We start from the raw sequence: 23,194 nt of genomic DNA on the forward strand, positions 1-23,194 counted from the left end.
CATATAAGTTAAATAAGCAGGATGACAATATACAGCCTTGACGTACTCCTTTCATGGAACCAGTCTGTTGTTCCATGTCCATGTTGCTTCCTGACCTGCATACAGGTTTCTCAAGAGGCCGGTCAGTTGGTCTGGTATTCCCATCTCTTCAAGAATTTTCCAGTTTCTTGTGGTCCACATAGTCAAAGGCTTTGGCATAGTCCATAAAGCAGAAGAAGATGTTTTTCTGGAACTCTCTTGCTTTTTTTATGATCCAGCAGAGGTTGGCAATTTGATCTCTGGTTTCTCTGCACTTTCTAAAGCTGGCTTGAACATCTGGAAGTTCACAGTTCATGTACTGTTGAAGCCTGTCTTGGAGAATTTTGAGCATTACTTTACTAGCGTGTGAGATGAGTGCAAGTATTGTTTATATTAGTAAAATATTGCATGATGTTGCATGGTGCAAGTGTTGAATGAGAAAATAATTAAATAACTTGCATTTACTACACATTTCCGTGATATTAAATTTTGTGTGAGAATTAAAAACATTCATATATAAAGAGTTTTGAATGACTTAATTATGTAAATATTCTCAATATAATATTATTAAATATCCCAAACTATTGGATTGTAGGATTTCAGGTGACTTATAATTTTCTTTGTATTTTCAGTATTTTTCAAAATTTTTCTAATTGATACACACTATTTTTAAATAACTAAACCCAAAATAAGTATTTTTTAAAGTATTTTCATCTAAAATAGCAAGTATATTGCTAACTGCCCTTCAGTCACTCTCTCCCACTTGCCACAATATATGTACAAGAAGTGCTGAAAACCCAAATATGGAATCAATAAGAATCTCAGAGAAAATTCTCCAGCCATGTAATGCTGAGTGTAATAATTAAGAAAACAATGAATTAATATAAAGAGCTCAAATAAAATAGAAATAACTTTTTTACAGCTGGTTCATCATAGATCTGAAATCTAAGGAAGGGAGTGTAAAGGAGAATAATTTTCAGAGATATCCCAGGAGCATAGGATGAGAGCCTAGTGATTAGATTATCATATCCTGGGAGCATGTTGTTAATGGTTGATACTAATAGGATGAGGCAGGATGAGATTAGGCCTGATTTTCTTGAAGTAAGGATAATTGCTTCAAGTCTGGTCCTCAACAGGTAGATGGATAGTGTCGAAGGCTTTGGGTTACTAGTTTTCCAGCTCTTTAAAGCCCAATGAGAAAACAATACTTCAGTAATCAGAAGAAAATATAATTTTATAGTCATGGTGAAGAGTGAGGGACATGTGAAAATTGCTTGGAATGTTTACAAAAAGTTATGGATGTTTAAAATAGTTGCTATATGAAGCAAAGTGAATAGGTTATGATACTATATGTTATAATACTATATGTTATGATACACATAACATATACGTACAGTTAAGTTTTCAGTTGGCGCAAAAGTGTCCTATTGCCCAAATTACCTAAGTCCCTTTTATACTGAGGATCTGAGCTCTTGAAAACTCTAAACCAGAGTTCACTCTTAGTTTCTATTGGCTTATTATCTCTGGCCTTCTTTTTCCAAGGGAAGTAGAAATGAATGTCTGTTGGGATACAGGGAATACAGAAAGAGGTTTTTTAAAAGCTTTATTTATCTAACTTTGCTGGAGACATAGAGTTGACTTTGCTCAAATGAAGTACACTTCTCTCTAGAAATAATGCTAAAGGTCAAGATCATAAATATCTAGATGTATAAATCCATAGATTATGTGATTTTGCTTTCAGTAATCTGGATATAGTTGCAGAAACTTCACTTATGGTTGAAGATTTGTTTGTGGGACAGTTGCAACCAAAGTAAAAGGAAATAAGGGAGCTGGGAGTTCCGGTAATAGAGTTGCTAAAGAAACCAACCAGGACATCTCAGACAGGTCACAACAGAAGAACCGGAAAGACTTAGGAGAAAGGCTGTAGGTTTATTGACTACGTAGTGGAAACAAGAGAATGGGCTATAGTAGGACGTTGTGCCTAAAATTTGGATGTATGAATTAAAGATTTCTGAGGTAGAAGTTATTATTTACTAGTAAATAATAACAGTAATGATAAATACTCAAATTTCGTTGCTGATATTATGAGAGGCATTTATCAATAAAATCAGCAACAAAATTTGAGTATTTACCATTACTGTTATTATTTAATATTGTTCTGAAAGACTTAAACAATGTATTGAACCATGAAGGAGAAATGACAGCTACAACTGTTGGAAAAGAGAAAATAAGGATATTATTTGAGTATGGTATTGTCGTATACCAAAAAAAAAAAAGATAATCCAACAAAAACTGTTAGATTTAACAATATTAATAAATGAATGCGTAAATAAAATAGAGTATAGTCAAGTGGCTGAATATAAGAGAAAATTCAAACATCAGTGACTTTCTCTTGTATCAACAGTCAGGAGACGAAAAGCAAAAAAGATGCAGCATATCTGTCATTGTAAACTTAAACTAAATATTTGAGACAGGAATGTACAATAATGTCAGATGCTCTTTTGAGCAGATGCTAAGTCAAATGTGCAATCCATTAATATGGCTCTACAATAAGCTGAGATGTTCTTTAACTTACCTAGTTGTTGCCATATTCTTCAAAAGAGCTAGAAGTGTTACATGTCCTAAAACTGTTAGTAGCACTCTTTTCTATTCAGATATTTGTTTCTAGAGTTGTGTATCAAAAGAAATCTCTGTATAGTTCAGAAATTTATATTATAAAGTGCTACTGTCAACTTTTAAACATAACTGCCACTTGTAATTATCTTCTTACAGTTCCTTTAGAAGGACTAAGAAGCCAAAACCAGTTTGAAGAAATGAGATCAAGTTACATTAGAGAGCTCATCAAGGCAATTGGTTTGAGACAAAAAGGAGTTGTCCCTAGCTCACAGCGTTTCTATCAGCTTACAAAACTTCTTGATAACTTGCATGATGTAAGTATTCTGGTTTTTAGAATATCAGTGATTATTCTCTGAATTCTATCTATTACTTCTTAAGTGTGAAGTACAAGTTTTACTTCATGTGTACTCTTCAAATTTATGTTTGTACTTCCACTTTAAAACATGACTTGCATCATACCGCTCACAGTTTATATTGTGCTTTTTTCATTTTCAGTATAGATCACTGAAATATCCTTTTACTAGTATTTGTGAGATTTGAGAATAATTTAATGGTTGATAGGAATTGTGATACATATTCCTGAAAATGCTCCAAAATGTTTTTGTCTTAAGTTAGAAAATATTTTATGTAAACTGGGACAGCAAAGATATAGATGTGGAGAATAAGACTCTCATACCATTTTGGGTGGAGTTATAAGTTAGCAACAATGCTAATGGACAATCTGGCAGTGTGTGGCAATAGTTAAAGGTTGCATTCTTTTCAAATTCTCACGTTTTAGGGTTTATCTTAAATAATTAGGCAAGTATTTAAGACATGTATGCCTCACTGCTTATACAAGAGGGGGAAAAAAAAGCACCTTAGAAATGCCTAACACCAAACTGGATAAATATATAGGGTTAGTCAAGATGTTTTGCATACAAATTTTATCATTACTGTGTTCAGAAACACTAAAATAATAATCAAGGCATAAAAAGCTCTCTGCTCACTAGATCAAATATGAGGCCTCACTGCTGAATGTGAATAGCCAAGAATTATTAGCCATTTAGATAAAGTCTCTCAAATGTAAGGCAGAGAACAAAATAAAAGGAAAAAAAAAAAGTAACTTGAAGGAAAAAGCTCCAGTGCAGATAACAGAAGAAAGCATCAAAAGTTAAAATACTCACAGAAGTAAGAATGATGCTGCATCCATGAAAAAAGACTGGAAAACATTTTAAAAAGGACATTTAGTGAGAAAATACTTTTGGATAATTAAAGGAGGGCATAAGTTAAAAATTCAATATAAATATAAAACTCAGAAACTATAAATCTCAGGAAAACTCAGATAAAAGTAACAAAAAAAAGAAAAAGATATGAAAATGTAGAGAGAAAGCAAATTTAGGGTATTAATCCACAGGGCTTCATTTTCCAGTTTGTAGTAATCTCCAAAAGAAAGGGTGGAGAAAACCAAGGAGAGGAAATTGCGTAAGTAATCTTAAAAGAAAGGCTGCTAGAACTGAAGGATATGAATTTTCTGAGCATACGGGCCCGGTATACAGACTCAACCCAATTGAAGCAAGGCACAGTATTGTAAAATTTCAGCATACCTAGAATAAAGAGGGTATCCTAAAACATACCAGTGAAAAAAGAAGCAAGTCACATCAAATCATCAGGATTCAGAATGTTGTAGGACTTCCCAACAAAAATACTGGAACCCAGAAAATAATGGAGAATTTTGAAGGAAAGAAAAATATTTAAAGAATTTTGTACCAGCCAACCATCAAACAAATATGATGGCATCATGAAAATATTTTCAGACTTGCAAGGTCTCCCAGACCTCACCTCAAATACAGCCTTTCTCAAGGGCATCTGCAGGGTTTCTTACAACAGAACCCTGGCGTAAGCCAAAGGAGTATGAGATTCAACCCAGGAGAGACACAAAGGGGTGTCCCAGCACAGTAACTAGTGCACAGGGTGTCAGGGCACTAGCACCAAAAAAAAAAAAAAAGTTTGATTTGAGATATTACTAATTGTATGAACATACTGAAGTAAGTTTTTAGAATTCTGTCAGAAAATTTGACTATGGCTTTGTGATAAATATAGAAAAAACAAACAAAAAACCCACAGAAACATGAGGTGATTAGCACTAGCAAAATTAAAGTAACTCATGTAGGAAAAGAAATGTAATCCAGCAAGAAACAATAAAAATTTGTATAATATAAATGCTAGATATTGATTTAGCCAAAAATTGAGATATATCTATGTAGAGAATAGGAAGAAGTGAAAGTGTGTGTAGTTGAGGAGATGGGTGTATAATACAAAAAAGCTAAATCCTTATTTAATAGGATCCTAATAATGTAAACTTTGGGAAATATAATTTATTAGAAATACTGAGGTAAATATCAAATGACCGAGACTAAAGTAATTCAGAGTTGTTGCATCTGTGATTTTGCTCCTGTAGGTCTTGCAGTACTATCTGACTTTCAAAAATATGTGCATGAATTATTTTGACAGAATTAAAATTAGATTAAAATGATGCTTTCCTGCCAGCCCAGTGGTTAAGACTCTGTGCTGCCAGTGCAGGGAGTGTGGGATTGATCCCTGGTTGGAGAACTAAGATCCCACATGCAGTATGGTGTGGCCAAAAAAATATTAGATTAAAATTAATCAGGTTGGGTTGTTTGTATCGATTGCCTGTTGTTATGTGGGAAAAGCTGGATTAAGAAATAAACTAAAAGTAATTTCACTTATGAAAAAAAATATATGCATATATATTGTTATTATTTTATTATTATGCATGTACTTGAGTATGTGTAAACAAAAAACTTGAAATATACCAAATGTTCACACTGCTTATCCAATAGGATTACAGAATACTTTCATTTCTTTAAATCTTTCTATATATTAGAATATTTCATCATATGGATGTAATATTTTATATATTATTCTGGAAATGGAGGGAGTTTTTTCATTTTGGTAAAAAACAACATCTGAAGCATTTCTATTATTAGAAAAATAAGCTTCGATGTTTATATAGTTTAGAAATTTATTATTTTCCTCACATGTTTCTTATCCATTTGTTAAACCAACAGCTTGTCAAACAACTTCATCTGTACTGCTTGAATACATTTATCCAGTCCCGGGCACTGAGTGTTGAATTTCCAGAGATGATGTCTGAGGTTATCGCTGCACAATTACCCAAGATCTTGGCAGGGATGGTGAAACCTCTTCTGTTTCATAAAAAGTGAATGCCATTTTTATCTTTAAAAAATTAAATTTTGTGCTATGTCTGTTTTTTCGGGGGTCATGATTATGAGGTCACGAGTTTTTACTGTTTCTCTCAAAGCCTTACCTTTATAATGTGTCATACTATGTAAATTTCAAAGAAAAGTTGTGAGGTTTAATTGTTTTCCTTTATAAAGCATAATTCAGATTTTTAGTGTTTTTGTGCACCCATATTTTCCTTAAGAGTTTGCAAGGTTGAAACAGTACTAAAGTGATTGTTAATGTTAATCTTATCCGTATCATTTCATATCGTTCAGGTGACATTTTTAATTTTCACATATAACAAATCTACTTTAGAGAAAAGAAGAATCTTGCACATAAAAACAAAAAGCTGTTCTATGTTCTTTCTATATAGCTCCTTTTGTCTCCCTGGTTATATTTACAAAAATGAAACAAATCGGTATGCAAAATTATAGCTATATGAGTGTATATACTTTTTTGTGAGAAGGTAATTTATAACCTTAACCATATTTTCCAAAGGGTTTTTAATACAAAAAATATATAGAAAAAGAGTTTAAAATTCTTGAAATAGATTGATGCTCCTCAAACTAAGAAAACCAGCTTATATGTTAAGACTGTTTCCCAGATGGGAAACACAGATCTCTAAGGAGGCTTTTAAGGAAGGAGAGCCATAATGCTATGACAAGTATATCATGAGTTTTGCAGTTTTCTTCTAGCCTTTTGCGGGGGGAATTGTCCTTTAACAAGGCATTCTAAATTGAAATAGGAAGCCAGAAAGTCTGTGGTCTAACTCCACCCGCTACATCTAGGGCATGTGGACAGTCACTTATCCTTACCAAGTCTCTATTATATTTCCTCATCTTTCATAATAACTTTCCTGTAATAATAACTTTCCTGTAGAATGTTCCTTTTGGTCAGAGCTTGTTACTCACTTTTCACATCAAAGAAGAAAGGGATGGAGGGTAGGTAGGGGGAAAAAAAAAAAGAAGGGAGAGGAAAAAAGAGAGAAGTATTACTCTTTTTCTCTACTGAGTGGGCATAGTGGACAAATCACAGTTAAAATGTTTTCAGTGTCTCTGATCCAGTCTAAGAGATAATTTAGGAAACATTAAATACTGGCTTAAAATAATATAACCAATAACTAGAAAACACACAACTCACAGTGTTATGTGAGCTGAAAATATCCCTTTAGGAGACACACAAGTTTTTTTTTCTGAGGTATCACTGGACACCTAGGTGTCACTATTTTAAACAGATCTATGTAAAAAAAAAAAAAAAAAGTCACTGTTTTTTTAAATAGACCTATTTTTTTTTTTAATGCACACACACACATATAAAACAGGAAGAACCACTGGTAAAAACAAAAAACAATCATTTTTTCTTCTAAATAAAATAATTTGTACCAATTTTAGGCATATATATCATTTTTAACAATTCAGAGAAACTAGTAGACCTAATTCTTTTTTGAAATTTCTTTAAAATTGGACATTCCCTTATAAATAAAGCATATTACCATATGCAGATTAATAGTTGTTAATGAGCAAAATCAAAAAACTTTGAAAACAATATAGAAAACATTTACTAAAGCATCTGATTTCTTAATGCATTTTTAAATTACCCATTCCCTTAAACTGATAGAAACTTAAAGTTTACCAAGGGACAATAACATAGAATCATCAATTAATGAATAATAATATGACCCCTAAAACAAGATAAAGTGATTTCATCTGACCAAAAGAAACCTGGCAGATCATAATGTTACCATAACTGTTTCTTGCCAATAACTTCTTCCATTTTCAGAATGAATTAGATATAGAGCAACTGTAAACAGTGACTCCTCATAAGGCATTTGAAATAGGGATTAAAACAATTTCTAACCAGGACCCATGACTTGAGTTCTTTAGGTCCATGTGCCAAACAGGTAATAAACAAATTTCATAATGCTTGGTTATAATGTTCAATAAGAGTTTAAACCAAGAATTTCAAATAGTCTTAACATTAGTCAAAAAAGATCTCTTCCTTAGTGTGTCTGTCTACATGTCTTTTTCAGTGAATACATGTGTGTTCCAATACAATGCTGACTGCTATCTAGTCTTTCAAAATCTTAAACACACAGACTCATTCTCTCTCCATTCTCCAGGCCAAAGTTATTTTCCAAAAATGGATCTAATTTTGCCATTGCCTCACTGGAAAATATTCAATGGCTTCCAGTCAACCACTGCAGTGTTTCTCAACTATATATACAGCTGCACATGACAGTCTAAAAGAGTTAATCGCTCGACTGTGTCCAACTCTTTGTGACCCCTAGACTGTAGCCCACCAGGCTCCTCTGTCCGTGGAATTCTCCAGGCAAGAATACCAGAGTGGGTAGCCATTCTGTTCTTCAGGGGATCTTTCCACCCCAGGGATCAAACCCAGGCCTCCCACAATGCAGGCAGATTCTTTACCATCTGATCTACCAGGGAAGCCCTCTACAGTCTCTAGGAGAGCTTGTTACAAATACCCGTTCCTGGGCTCCATCTTCACAGATTGTATTTTAATTGGTCCACTCTTCTTATCAATGCAGCGACAAAGGAATCACTCTGAAATGGTGTTCAAACGTCGGTTCCTGTAACTTGACTCTCTTTATCCTCCCCTGTCATACATTCACCTTTTATTGCAGCTGCACAAGTCTTTAGAGTCAGTCTTCTGCCTTTATTTCTCCCTTTTGATACCAGTCCTGCCTCAGCTCAAGGCTCAGCAAAACATCACTTCTGTCGTATCTTCCCTGCATCTTCCAGAGAGTGACTTGTTTTCTCCTAAGTTCCGCAGATTTTGTGCAGACCTGGATGACAATAGTGCACTATTCTGTATTCTTACTCTGCTACCAGTCTGAGAGCTGCTTTGATATAGGACAGTCATGTTCCTTGTCAGGGAGTTGAATGACACGTTCTCTGGGTTTGGTATTACAATGAATCCCATGTGGGTTTGTTGCATCAGGACGTGTTTCCGTGTGCATGACTTCATGACTTTCTCTTCCCATGGCCTCTATCTTCATCTCTTTAAATATTCCACCTTTTCTTTTCCTGCTTTGTGAGTTTTCTCCTTGTACTGACTATAACATAGAAAATATAAGTACATTTTTCATTTAGTAAAAACACACTTTATGCTCCCTATTCTAAATTTTAAAACAGAATGGAGTATTATTTCCCTCCCTAAGAAAAATTCCACAAATATAATTGTCTCTTAAGAAAACGTAAGTAGCTCTAAATTGCATTCTAAATAAAATTGAGGTTTGTGTTAAAAACCTCAGTATACAAAATTTTCTCATCTCTGATTTCATTCAATAAGTATTTTTTGAGTGCCTGTTATAGCACAAGAAAATGAAGGTGCCTAAATCCTAGGATTTAATATTTCAAGCTAAGGTTTAAAAAAGTTAAAGCTTTCGGAAAAGAACATGACATAACCAAATGGAAGATATATGGCCTCTAAATCTTTTCCTCTGCAAATTTCTGCTTACTAATGTCTCTGTTCCTATGTAGTTGCATAACTTTTATCTTAATTTTATAGGTCATGTGCTTTCTGGAGGCTCTAAAGTGAAATTAAATCACATGAAGAAGGTTATCTATCAGACAGTACTTGAAGGACACTGAAATAGATTATTGAGTTAATAAAAATATTTCCCTGCAAAAGATTTGAGGAGCCATTTGGGTCTGAAGCAATTATACCTCCAGTGTCAGTAGTTACTTAACAATTGTGTTTTTATTTTTTAAATGGCACTTTCAAATTAGGCAGTACTATCATTTTTCATATTTCCCATTAAAATAATTAGTTGCTGCACGGATAATATGCAAATATGGTAGGTAGTATGTTTTCTCCAGAAGGAAGGCCTTTCAAATAGCCATACCCTGTCAGCCTGTAACTTCTAAACAGCTACAGTGGATAGCGAGTACTGTGTGGAGAGCTGATCTAGACCCGCTCTCCCTTTCTCTGCTGTTTAATACCTGGCTGAGTAAGTCTGATTAAAATTGCCTGTGCCAATTGTTTTGTGATTAATAGAAATGAAAATGAAAAGAAATACATAAGTGTTCAGAAATAGTAACTGCTATTTTTATGTTTTCTTTAAGCCATAGTTCTAGTTATGATTTTATCAGATTAATCTGGTATATTCTATAGTGAAACCAAGGAATCTAGAAAATGAAGTTGCTTTATTGCTACCTCCATGTGCATATGAATATTTAAAATATTTGATTTGAAATTAGAGTTCAAAGTATTCAGTTAATTTCTTTCTCTGAAAAAAATTCAGTGAATTTCTTTCTCTGAAAAAAAATGAGCTGGTTCCGTTCATTATAATACGAAGAATAAAGGTACTGATATTGACCTTTTTTAAAAAGTATTTCTTTAAAATATAGAGAGGTTGACTAAAACACAGATATTCCAAAAATCTATGCTATATAGTTCATGCTCACATTGTTTTCACTGTGGTAATAATTCTGTATAAAGGAACAGTGTGTCTGGAAATCATAATGAAGTCATCAGCTCCCTAAATATCATTCCTGTCCTTAAGGCTATGTTATAAAATTCCCAGAAGAGATCTTCATGTCTGCTTTGATCTTGAATTCTTTTGGTAAGAAAGCTATTAAATTTCTAGAGTTTTTAACTGTGAATACCTGAGCAATTTCTCTCATGTACTGCACTCTTTACATACCAGATTTCAGAATAGAATATCAGTTCTTTTAAATATTCATACAATCTCCAGAGAATGGTGTATAAGTACTCAAAAGAACTTTTTTTTTTTCAATTTTAAGGCTATTTTATTTTTATACTTGCAAACTCACCAACCATGTCTCCATTGATAATGTTAATGGATAAGCAGACAACCCAAGAAAGGGTAACTACCAGTTGTATATGGGGAATTTTTGCAGCTCTTAAATTTTGCAGGAAATACATAGCCAGAAAATCTCACAGGTTTGCCAGGTCCTAAATTGCTTATCCACACTAGACTAAGCCATGTAATGATATTAATGAAGATAATAATGCTTGATTTCTGTGGTTTCACTGTTTTCCCTACTCAAAGTTTAGTGAAAAAGACAGTCTCTATCTCTCTACATTGCATCCATTATCTATTTAATATACCATTATTCCACACTCTCTGGTCCTTATCAAATTATCAAATTTCACAAGTTGAACAAAAGGCAGTAAAATAAATGACTGCTTGCTTCATGTTATGGAATCCAATCCAACCTGGATTGATCTGTGTCCATATGAATCCAGAATGTGAACTGGGTCTAGATAACTGCATTCAGGTTGGCTCATATTCCCATTTAAACTCAGGAAAAGTCCTTAGAGACCATCAGTTACTTGGGGCCAATAAAACCTGTATGTCCAGAGTTAGGCATGAAACAGTATGGCCTGAAAAACGTGAAAGAAAAGAGCCTACAAAAAAGTGTAGTTTTCTTTAATAATTTGTCCTCTCTATCATTAGACAAGATTTGAGAATTTAGGGAAGGGGGCATTGTTGATAAGTTAAAGAGCAGTAGTTCATGGTTGTTGTTCAGCCACTAAGTCATGTCTGACCCTTTGTGACTCCATGGACTGCAGAATGCCAGGCTCTTCTGTCCTCCACTGTCTCCAGAGTTTGCTCAAATTCATGTCCATTGAGTCAGCAGTGCTATCTAACCATCTCATCCTCTGCTGTCCTCTTTTCCTTTTGCCTTCAATCTTTCCCAGCATCAAGGTCTTTTCCACTGAGTGGCCCTTCACATCAGGTGGCCAAAGTATTGGGGCTTCAGCCTCAGTCCTTCCAATGAATATTCAGGGTTGATATCCTTTAGGATTGAGTAACTTGTTTTCCTTGAAGTTCATAGTGGCAGTGATTCAACATGTACGTTACCTAAATAGCCTATCACCGAAGCAAAGACAATCTCAAAGGGCCCTGCTGCTCTTCTTGGAGTTGATCGCGTTCCAAGGCAGCGCTCCGGGCACTTGCCTGGAGGCTGCGCCCCGGCTTGTCCACAGCCCTGTGCAGCTGTGGAGCTTGGAAGAGTGTTACAGGACTGCTGGATTAGCCCCAAAATGTCAACCTCATTTTCAATTTACTGGCTCTTGTTGCTTTATGTCATGCTGACCTTACATGAGTTTGTTTGCTTTCTTTCTACTCGTGGAGAGATGGGAAGGCATTGCTTTAAGCTTTTGAAAGCTAAAGCTGGTTGAAAGCTTTAACTGACAAAAGACTTACAGAGAAATGTGAATTAAGCAGCTAAGAAAGCTTACCCTCTCCATTGCTTTAAAGAAAATTAAATTATTAACTGCAGTGTGACATCAGTATCATGATCAACATTTAGATATATATGAGCAAACTATTTAAATGGTACTGTAATCTTTTGAAATTGCTCTTAATACATCAAATCCTAATATATCCAATTTAGCAAGCATAACGTTTTCTAAATGAAACCTACTTAAAATGTTTTCCTCTTGTCAATTACATTTAAAGCTTAACACCTCTTTCTATGAAATCTGCCTACCTGTGAGAGGTTTTTGTTGTTATGAATTATTTATAGAAAGCAGTAGTTTAAAACTTTTTGCCATTAAACTTTTACCAACCCTCACCCTCAGGAAGCTAGCTAGATTTTAAAGTATCTCCCCACAAAACTGTATTCCTATTAAGAAATAATTGTTTTCTTTTCTTCACATTTTTTATTCAAAGACATATCAATTACAATCATGTCCACACTGATTTAATGGGTTTTGTGCAACTTTCACTGGGTAAATGAAAAAGTGTTTTTAAAATATGTAATAGAAAAATAATCAATGGGCATCTGTCATAGCTTTCTCTGAGAACTTTAAAATTCATGAGAAACACCAGAAGTTTTATGTAAAGTTAATATAATCATACCATATTCTCATCAAAACGGAGATATGCAGCTCTGCTTATTCTCTATAGACTAAGAATGTATCCAACATTTACTTAAAATGGTGAGTCCTATATTTGATATAACTGAGGGTAAAAAGAGATTTGCAAGTGGCAGTCTTTAGAACTCATCATTTTAACCAATTTAGTTGCTTCGTATGAACTGAGTACAATGTGCATTTTCACTTTTTCTGATACCTGTACAACCACAAGAAAAGTCAGGACATAGAGTTTTTTTTAAGTTTTTCATTGAAATTTGGGATAAAAACAAGAAAAATATAAAAATTCTTCATATTTTGCAAGGAGTAAATGCAACTTACAGAAGTGAAATGGAGAAGTACTCCAAACAGTAGCTTTTCCCCTTTATTACTGAGTGAACAATTATGCTAATGATACAAAACATGAATGATTATCTACAGGGATAACAATGGTAAATGTTAGAAAAATAATCACATACTCTCCAATCATATGAAATATAAATATGCCCAGAAGCTTACTTTTTGCTTGTCCATTTTCTAACTTGAGGGTAAATTTTTAGAAAAAAATCATTGATCTCTAAGTTTCTGTATAGCTACCAGTTAGGTGTCAACATGTAAAAAGCAGGGAGAGAAAAAGGAGTAGGGAGAAAGAGACAGGGAGAGAGACAAGAGAGGGGGAAAGAAAGAGAAAGGGGGCAAGAAAAGAAGGATGAAGGAGGGACTACAAGAAAGAAAGAAGGAAGGAAGCGGGGAGGAAGGAAAACGTTAGGAACAAATTATCCATTTCAACTCTAAAATTTTATTAATACTTTCCATTAATATAAAGTAACTGACTCAGTTATCTATGTTAATAGAAAGAAAAAACAAAGCTCTGAAATACAAAAACCAAAAAATTGTGGGTTTTTTTTTCAAAGTTGAAAAGTCTTACTTTAGGAGTCAGTTTTTAAATTTATTTATCTTATTTAGGAATAATTTTGTTCTTCACCAGCCAGTTACAAACATTGCTGTGTTGCATGTCAGTCATTCTACCAGAATGTGGAAATAAGCAGTGAATACATTAGACAGCAATCCTACCTTCTCCGAGTTTACAGTTGGATGGGGACTAGGCTCGAGTATATAGATAGTTACGATGTTGTGTATTGAATGTCATGGTAGAGAAAGTACAAGGAGCCATTGGAGCACATGAGGGGCACCTGGGCTGAATTTAAGAATGGACAAAGGCGTCTTGATAAAAGGTTTCTCAGCCGTGATCTCAAAGTGGTTTAATAATTAGTTGAGCATGCAGAATCAGCAAACGGCCGAGGCAGGAAGAGAAGAGTATTCCAGGCAGGAGGTAACAGCACAGGCGCAGACCTGATGGGGAGAGGATGGCTGGGGGCTGATGATGAGGTGGAAGAAAACCAGGTCCAGGAAATCAATGGTCTTGGAACCATGTTCAATCGTGTAGTCTTGATTGATGCCTGTTTAAACAGGAGAGCAGCAGAATTCAGATCGGTGTATAAGAAAGCTCACCCTCACTGCCATCTGGAGAATAGAATTGGAGGTGGCTGATTCTGGAGACAGACAGAACATTTGTTAGGAAGTTGCAGTGTTCTAGTGGAAAATAGTGGCCATTAACATAAGAGTTGGAGGTGATCATTTCCTCCTCCCTAGGTTTCCAGAGATTTAAACCAAAAAAAAAAGAATTGACAGAGTTTATGGAAATAGGTAAAATATGCCATATAAATTGTCAAACATAGGTCATATGCCCGTTCTGTCACTGTTGAAATTTCAAATTTTTCATTAAAAAAGATGATAAAAAACTAAGAACTTTAGTATACCAAGTTCTAGAATCTTATCAAACAATCTCTACCCCTCTACCAATATCCTCACCTTTGCACGTCTATTAAATCTCAAGATCGTGGTTTTTGCACAAACGTAAGACTAGAACAGCGTAAGAATCAGCAAATGGGAAAAGAAAGGGAAACAGCTGTATTCAGCTTAAAAAAAATAAAGACATCTTTTGTATAGATCCTTCTTCAGATGCTGTTATTCAGTATAATTGCAAAATAGTACATACAAAAATGCTTAGTTCTCTGCAAGGAGTCTTGACTTCTTGATAATGTCTTATTCATGAAGTCTTCTTCGTGATGCCTTCACAGAGGGAGTGGAGTCGAGGAAGGAGGGCTGGTGAGTGAAAGAGTGGGGAATGAACCTGACACATGGAAATAGTTATCTATGGCTTTTCGTTTCACAGAGGCTTATTTTGAATTATCTCTCCCAGTTTCCATCCAGTGCTGTTCTTCCTTTTCATTTCCACTAACCCATGACAACTGGGAAAAGGAAGACACTTACATGGGGGCAGTGGCGATGGGAAGGGGTCTTCTTTCTCCTGGGCCTCAGTGGCCTCGCCCATCCCTCACCACGCCTGGTCATCAGAACCCACTGCTGTCACCTCTTGTTTGAGACTCCGGCTTATAATTGCATCTGTTCTCTCTGATTTTGTCTGATTGTCTGACTTGTCTGACTTTGAAGGAATCTTCTGTTTCTTCCTGGCTCAGCACATCCTTCTGAGGCCAGCTGCCTTCCCTATCTGGCTTCCGTGTGTGGTCACCTTTTCTGCAAAGCCCCCACTCAGCCGGCACCATGTTGAATCCATGCTTTCCTGAGATGCTTGCAGACTTTATAGCCTTGCACAAAAGCCATGGTTTTCTTGGATATCCCCTGACTAGTCTGGGTGTTCTTTTGCTCATCCTACTTCCTTCAAAACTGGGACGCTATCATCTGATCTTGTTACTCTTCCAGTTCCCTCTTCTGAATCACAGACACCTCTCACTTCCTCTTCCTGTCTGTTGGAGGCTTCCCCTGGGTCTTAGACAGAGTCTTCTTCGTTTATTCCTGGGAATCCTTTCTGTTTGAGTCCACTGCTTGAGGGTGTCTTTGAAATTTAGAGAATTTTTTTTTTTTTCCTGGAAAGTGCCATCCTCCAGACTTGTCTTGCTCTAGATTTCAAGGACCAATTGTGAAATCAGAAGGTGAATGTCAACTTCCTTTAAGCATTTCTGCTGTAACAGTTCTAATTCTTCTTGGGGCAACATGGCTGCTTCCAACTGACTAGGACCAGGTGTCAAAAAGAAAAACACAAAAATTAATATATCTCAATAAATATATTTTTTAGATGTGCTTTTGGAATCACATGAATTTTTCTGTCAAGACGATGAGACTCTCCCTTCCCCTGTACATGCCTGGTTCTGTGCGTATGTGTGTGTGCTCAGTCATGTCCAACTCTTTGTGAAACCATGGACTGTGGTCCTCCAGGCTCCTCTGTCCATGGAATTACTGGTTGGTAACAAATGCATACGTATAAAAATTATAGCATAGTGGGCTTTTAATGGCATCATCACATACTCATTTTTAATCTAATGCTTTGTACTCACTTGAAAGATTTAGTAGACTTCTTGACACATAATTGATTTTTACATTTTGCTATGTTGAAGTTGATGAAAAATCCTCTCTCTTCCTTGTTAGTTAAACTAGTGTAATATTTGACAAGAGATACAAGGAATCATCATTTTCCTGTCTCAAGATCCATACCCCTTTAGGTTTCCATTGCTACTATGCTATTTTCAGTAGATTGCAGTGTTAATACAGAAGATTTATACCTTGAAGGATATTTTAGCCCCAGTATAACTTCTTGAGTCCAGTTCCACACTCCTAGCTCCTCGTTTTTAAGCGGAGAGCCAATGCTGGAAATTCATCTGAGGCTCTTACAGAGAGGATTAGACTCTCCTTTTGTGTTTGCCTGGCACTGGTTCCCTGGTGATGGTCGGGTGACAAATGCAGAAGAATCAGGTGACAGTGAGCGCCTGAGCATCCCGCCACGCGCTTCTTTTAAATCTAATGTTTAGAACTCCGCTTTGTTTTTACCCTAGAGGTAGACTTTGGAGAAAATATTTTGTGATTCACGTGAAAAAACTGAGTCAGTCTGTTCCACTTGACAGGAGTCTGACATTAAATTGGTTGGTAGTTTGAAAGTGAAAGAAATACATTTTCCAAACAACAATTGACCACTAATTAATTAGTATTCTTATTACTAGTCTGTGCGATATTAAAAATAAGCACTTCTGTATGTCTTTCTTAATGAATTAGAGCACCCAAAACCTCAATACAGTTATATACAAGATGCATAAAAATCATCAGTCACCTTAAATTTATGATCAACATTTCAGGTTGTATGGTAGTGAATGTGATAAGATTATATAGGTTATATATTATATAGGTAATATAGTTGACTGTGTGTATGTTTTAATGAAGCAAGGACTGACTCTCAAGACAATTATATTGAACCCAGCTAATTGTTCATGAAGACAAAATGCACTCAACTGTTTTCTAAGAAGATTCAATAATACAGTGTATCACACTGGTGAAGTAAAAGGTTTAATATTTATTATACAAAATATTATTGATTTTCATATGAAATTTAATGCATTTAACATTAAAGTGAAAAGAATGTAATCTAATTGTTAACAAAGTATTTCAGACAATTACTGTGAATTTTGTTTCATTACTATGAATATAATTTAATACTGGACATATGCAAATATGCTCCTTAAGTAAATAAGTTCCGGTTGAAGTCATACATAGTTGTGTAAAAACATTCCCTTGATAGCTCCTTGTAAGATCAAAAAACATCCCTGCTGCAGCTGCTGCTAAGTCACTTCAGTCGTGTCCGACTCTGTGCGACCCCATAGACGGCAGCCCACCAGGCTCCCCTGTCCCTGGGATTCTCCAGGCAAGAACACTGGAGTGGGTTACCATTTCCTTTTCCAATGCATGAAAGTGAAAAGTGAAAGGGAAGTCGCTCAGTCGTATCTGACTCTTAGCGACCCCATGGACCGCAGCCCACCAGGCTCCTCTGTCCATGGGATTTTCCAGGCAAGAGTACTGGACATCCCTAGCATCAGTGAAATACGGCGTGAGTATATATTCATTCTTCATTCATAGAATCCCACTGCTTCTACTTCTTTTAATCTGTGTTGATAATCAATTCCTGTTTATTTAGATTAGGAATCAATATGCATTTGATAAATATTACCAGTCCTTTTAGCTGCTACTTGAGTAGATGCTATGCACAGGCCTTGTATTGGGAAGGAGTTTTACATATATTATCTCTAGTTGTTACAGTAATCTTTGACAGTTAAATATTGAGTTCCATTTTACAGTAGAGAAGACAGAGGTTCAGAGTAGTTCATTAAATTTGAAAACCAATTTCTTGCACTATTGCTCTTCAAAAAGAGAGGAAAAAAAGACATTCTGTCACTTTTTTTCCAGATTAAATTAGTTTTCCTGGGATACATATTAAATCTTTTGTAATAGATTTTTATTTAAGAAATGAAGAAACAAAATCATCCTTATTAATAGATGTGCTGTATGTTTAAGCCTCATGAATGTGAATTGGCTTTGGAATTCTTACCAGAAGTGTCAAAAGCTTCTGGAATGGCGAGCCACTTTTCTGGGGAAACCAAAATATAAATAACATCAATTTCCCAACATTATCGCCTCTGTTCAAGAATCCGTCAAATATCAAAAGAAACTCAACTCCTCCCCTACTAAATTTATTGCTAAATGTTTAAGTCAGATTTAGTCACTAGAAATTATATATAAAGACAGAGATTTGTGCAAGCAGTTAATTGACATGGTCTGTGTAGGTGTAAAAACGGGTCTTTTATTGATAGAGAAATAACTTTGGATTGAACAGTTCACTGATAGCTTCTAGGTCTTAAAAATTACTAGAATACAGTGCCTTTTAAAATATATACATAGTAAAGTATATTTTAAAATCCTACTCTAAGTGAAATTAGGGAGTATAATATACATTCTTAAAAGTCAAAGTTTCTTGATTTGTAGCCTCAGGGTGGCTCCAAGTGCCTTGGGAATGAGTGCTTTTTAATGGTTGGAAGTTTGAAGATATATTCTCAATGTTTCCATTATTATATTTACTAAGTGCTTTTGATAAATTGATGCCTTAGTGCCTGTCCTACTTCAAATATATTGCTTTATGTTTTAATCCTTAAATACCAGAAGGTTAAGATAAATAACATCTAATCTTTATTTAAAGGTAAGACAGATATAGACACAAAGTATTTTTGTTGAAAATTACTTAAAGTTGGACCATGTTCTAGATAAAGAGAAATAACTGTGGTAAATATAAAATTATTCATAGAATTCATAATTAAATTTTGAAATTCTTCCTGAATTTATTGACAGTTTTAGCAGAACTGCACGATGAAATTGTTTCCTTTAAGTAAGATTTAAATCAGACCAATGTGGATGATATGGAATAGAAGAAATGTTTTTATTTGTCAGACTTATTTTGTTCTTCACAAATTTTACACATTTCCTAATGGTGACAATGATTTAAAGATGTACTCTTCTTGCTGAAACATTATAGAGTCATAAATAATTTATCAAAGGAAAGAATAATTTTAAGAATTTGGCAATGCCCAAAAAGTATTAGTTTTTTTGTGTGAAATTTTAATAGTTTACAAGCCATTATTACAGTTATTCAAGTTCCTAACTGACATGTAAATTATTGAAATTATGCATGGTAAGAAACTCATATTATCCAAATTCCCACAAAATGAGAGAAAATATAGAAAAGGGGGAAAGTCTATAAACTATGCAACAAAATTTAAGCTGAGGGGAGAACTACTCTATTCACATGAATTGAGCCAGGGGATCTACAGTTACTTCGGTCAAATTTCAGAGTTCTGGTTCAAGTATGTTGTCCATTTATTAAAGGATAATTATCACTAAGAATTTCTAAAATAATAATAATAATAATAATGACCTGGTTAAAAAAAGGTAAGCATGGAGTGAACCAGACAGAACATGCATACTTGTTTATCTCGTAAGCAGAGGTCTAAGCACCAGTTTCAAATAATTCTTAAGGTTACCCAAATACATGTAGAAAAAGCAAACAGCAAGATTGCACTTAGTTTGAAAAATTTGTCACGTCCCTAAAATGTAATGCTTTGTGATCATAGTATGTCTTCAGCTCTTTGAAGCTCAATGTCTTCACCTACCTAGCAGAGAATATTTCAACAAAGAGCTTTGCTTTTAAATGAGATGTCTATAAAATTCCTTTGCACACTGTAAAACACTATACAGATATATTTTTTCTAAGAAATAGATAAGCACATGCTAAAAATCCTTAATAGTTACAACATATATTTTATGATGTAGGTAGTTAACATTAGTAAATAACCTTTGGTGGCCAAATAAATATGACTTTTAATAACCAAACCAGTAAACTCACTGATAGAGCTCCTTATTTGTTGAAAAGCCATAAAAGTGAAAATCCTCACCCTGCAAATGAGAATGCTGATTGGGCACAGAAACACGTGAGAGAAGGCAGTGTGTGTAGAAGCCTGCCTAGGGGCTGGGCTCCCCAGTCTGTGGACCTTCAGGCTGCTAAGCTCAGGCTGAGTTTGTGGACCTGCTCAGTCTGCTCGACCACGACCTGTCATAGGTGATTGCTAAGAGGGCTTTTTCTTAAAAAAAAAAAAAAAAAAAGAATATTGTCAAAAATGGTTGTTTGCACATCCCGTGAATTTTTCTTCCTTCCAAATGGACACTCATGTTCATGACTACTATTTAAAAGGACTTCATTTAAAGCACATTTTATGAAAATAAAGTAATTCCATGTTTAATGTTCATGTATACTTAATATCTTCTATACAAGTAGCTCAGTTAATAGAGTGTTTTTTAATAACAAATATGTTTTTGCAGTGAGGAAACCAGCCCAAGTAGAGGTGATCTGGGGACAGGAAGAGGTTATTGTTTGTTTCTAAATTATCTGAGTTGGCCATCTAAGACTCTTGTCTGGTGGTTCATTTTACCTTTGCTGTGAAGATACAAAATAAATCTCTTCCAAAAACTAAGAAAATACTCAATTCAGAGGCTATTTATCTTTACATCATTTTCGTATTTTCAATAACTTTCTTGCACAGAATTCAGTTGCACATATCATGTGGAGCTATAACTCTTTAACTTATTGCAGTGTCAACTTATCTATTCTGAAGTAGGGCTTACGTTGAGAGTATTGTGGGATGCAGAATGTCTGCACTCCACGTGCATGCATGAGGGCAAGCTTGCGCACACAGCAATCTAGAGAAAGATGTAGCTGAGTTCTTCTTACAAGAGAGAACAAGGGTCATCAGTGCAGGCTAAAATACAGGGGGAAATAGTCTGGAAGTTTAAAACACTTGTGTTCTGTGCTGTACTCTGACACTTCTTGCTGCGCCAGTGTGAGTTACCTAACATGTCTGAACCTCATTTTCCCTATCTGAGAAATGAGGACATATGATATACAGGTATCTCAAAAGCTTTGGAACTTACAGTTCTATTCACTGCATTGTAGACTCTTTAACTTTGCCTTTTCTTCACATTGAAATCTAGACAAAAGTAGTTCTATCTAAATTTTAACAGATTTTTAATTTATATCTTGGCTTTGTTTAACCTCATGCAATTTGAATTTGAATGTTTCTATTTAATTTCTGAAAAAAATGAAAGGAAAACTTACTCTTTATTTCCTACACATCTATCAATAATCTGAAAATTATGAAATTTCCCCAAAGTGATTTTTACCCTCTCAGTTATAAAATTGGATAGCTATAGTATATAACACTAATGAAATTTAAAATGTTGACTTGTGATGTTTTCAAACCTAATATATTTTTCCTGCATTAAATCCTACTTTTCTGTACTTTATTGTCAGTGAATTCTAATTCTCTGAAATAGTGATTTGTGTCTGATACAATATTCCTTTCATCTTTCCATCTCCTCTCTACACATTCTCTTTAATAACACCTTGGTTCTGAAAAACAAATTACGTTTTCCATTATACTTTCTTGAAGTTGATTTTAATGTTATAATTCAAAATGTTAATTTGCATTTTAATTCTTCCCAGTTATATTCATATAATCCTATTGTTATAACTGCTTAAAATAATAAGCGAGTAGCTTCAAACCATACCCAGAGGCTAAATGGTTTAGATGGAAATATGGAAGTCATTTTATTAAGTCCAAGTTAATTGTGAAATAATTTCAACTGAAAATTAACAGTGTGCATGATAAAGGTAAAACTTAGTTATTTAAAAATCATCTTCAAAATGTGTATTTCAAATTAATAATGTCTTCTGTATTAATTTGAAAGTCATTATGTTTTAATTGTTCTCTGAATCAGTATATTTTTCTATATGGACTTTTTGAATGACATGAAAAGAAAATGTACCTCTAGAAATGTATAAGTTAATTCATCTTGTAATAAATAGAAATCTATCATTTAAAACATTACTGTTAAAATGCCTTATTAGTGCTGATATATTTTATTCACTTCTGCATATCAAATTCATTATTTTAACCACGTTCCAAACATCACAATCTAGTATCTAAATTGATCCTCTTACCCAGATACATGTTGTTCCTGAATTATCTTTTTGCTTATATATGTAATATGTTTCTTCCCTTTTTTCTCTCATTATACTATTTAAAGCAAAAGTATGCTCAGAGAGTCATAGGATATTAGAGTTACACTGGCCTTTAAAAATCCTCTGATTCATGAGTTCTGTACCTGTGGTTCAAGGAATGACTTTGAGCAGCTTAAATCCCAGCACAGTCTGTGTATAATTTTAGTGTCCGTATGTACGTGTGTCTTCCATTGCTTTCATTAACTTTCTAACTCAGCAACAACAACAAAAATTTGTAAGGAAACAAATCAATTTGACCACCTCATTTTGCAAATAAAGAATCTGAAGCTCAAATGAGTGCACAAGTCATCCAAGGTCATGGAGGCTGTGAATGGGAAAGTTGGAGTGAGGTACCAATTTGTAGGTTGAACACTGAATGTTATCGCTCAGGTAGAACTCCCAACAGAAGTGGGTTTTCAGCTGATACAGAGGCTGGAAAATTGCAGGTTCCCTTTAATTTTGTTCACATAGATTTGAGTTAGTGAATTTAACCTCCCATTTCAATTAGCATCACAATATTATTTTGATACAACTATAAGATAATTATTATTTGCTATCCATATTTTATGGATAATATGTATAGCAATAAAATATGGATTTACTGAAGAATTGAAATGAATTTCTCATATTTCTGCAGATAAATGAAGTTGTTTTGGGACACATTATCATTCTTTTTTCTCAACCAAAAACAATGATAGAATGATAGAAGTAGGCATTTCTGCTCCACTGATGATTATCTTTGACCTATTCATCAATAAATGTGTGAAATCTTTTGCTTTCTTATTTTTTCAGGCTAAAAGAGAGACAAAAGCAAAGATAAGAATAAAGTTTAATGAAGAGTTTATTAGTTCTAGAAATTTGTAACTTATCTACATCTCATCACTAATTTGCACAAAATTCAGTAGGGTGATTTCATATATGAAATGAATATATGAATGATCTCTCTATGTATTTTATGTTTTC

At 34.4% G+C, this 23,194-nt stretch overlaps 1 protein-coding gene across 3 annotated transcripts in view; it reads left to right on the plus strand.

The window, feature by feature from the left end:
* PGR (progesterone receptor) overlaps nucleotides 1-22,053 on the plus strand; it is a 125,144-nt gene extending 103,091 nt beyond the window's left edge. For all 3 annotated transcript variants that reach the window (XM_015100878.4, XM_027979146.3, XM_060399667.1), the window contains 2 exons: nucleotides 2,791-2,948; nucleotides 5,703-22,053. In XM_015100878.4, the coding sequence (XP_014956364.2) occupies nucleotides 2,791-2,948; nucleotides 5,703-5,858 (314 nt within the window). In that variant the 3' untranslated portion in view covers nucleotides 5,859-22,053. The remainder of the gene's footprint in view (nucleotides 1-2,790; nucleotides 2,949-5,702) is intronic.
* Nucleotides 22,054-23,194: the final 1,141 nt, after the last annotated feature.

The sequence above is a fragment of the Ovis aries genome, chromosome 15 (genome assembly GCF_016772045.2).
Source record: "Ovis aries strain OAR_USU_Benz2616 breed Rambouillet chromosome 15, ARS-UI_Ramb_v3.0, whole genome shotgun sequence".
Lineage (NCBI taxonomy): Eukaryota > Metazoa > Chordata > Mammalia > Artiodactyla > Bovidae > Ovis > Ovis aries.